Raw genomic sequence first — 263 nt, forward strand, 5'->3', positions numbered from 1 at the left:
GATGCTGCACGTGAGGCTGGGGCTCTGCGCCGCCGTGGAGAGCTGGCTGAGCCGTCGGCAACCCGAGGGGCCCGTGGCCGCCCGGGTGCTGCGTGCCATCCGTTAACCCATGATCTCCCCCAGCCAGCTGTTCCGGCTGCAGACGCAGTCGGCGGTGCTGGCGAGGCACCACGGGGCCGTGCAGGACCTGCTCTTCCAAGCTTTCCAATTCCACGCCGCCTCCCCTCTCCATTTCGCCAAGTATTTCGACGTCAACTGCAGCA

At 66.9% G+C, this 263-nt stretch overlaps 1 protein-coding gene across 1 annotated transcript in view; it reads left to right on the forward strand.

The window, feature by feature from the left end:
• LOC103777328 (BTB/POZ domain-containing protein 17-like) overlaps positions 1-257 on the forward strand; it is a gene marked incomplete at both ends in the record, with an annotated part of 571 nt that extends 314 nt beyond the window's left edge. Inside the window, 1 exon segment of the mRNA XM_008944880.1 lies at positions 1-257. This exon segment is cut by the window's left edge and continues 6 nt beyond it. Within this exon segment, the coding sequence (XP_008943128.1) occupies positions 1-257 (257 nt within the window).
• Between the last annotated feature and the right edge of the window lie 6 nt (positions 258-263).

Source organism: Merops nubicus, unplaced genomic scaffold, assembly GCF_000691845.1.
Source record: "Merops nubicus isolate BGI_N331 unplaced genomic scaffold, ASM69184v1 scaffold27027, whole genome shotgun sequence".
NCBI lineage: Eukaryota > Metazoa > Chordata > Aves > Coraciiformes > Meropidae > Merops > Merops nubicus.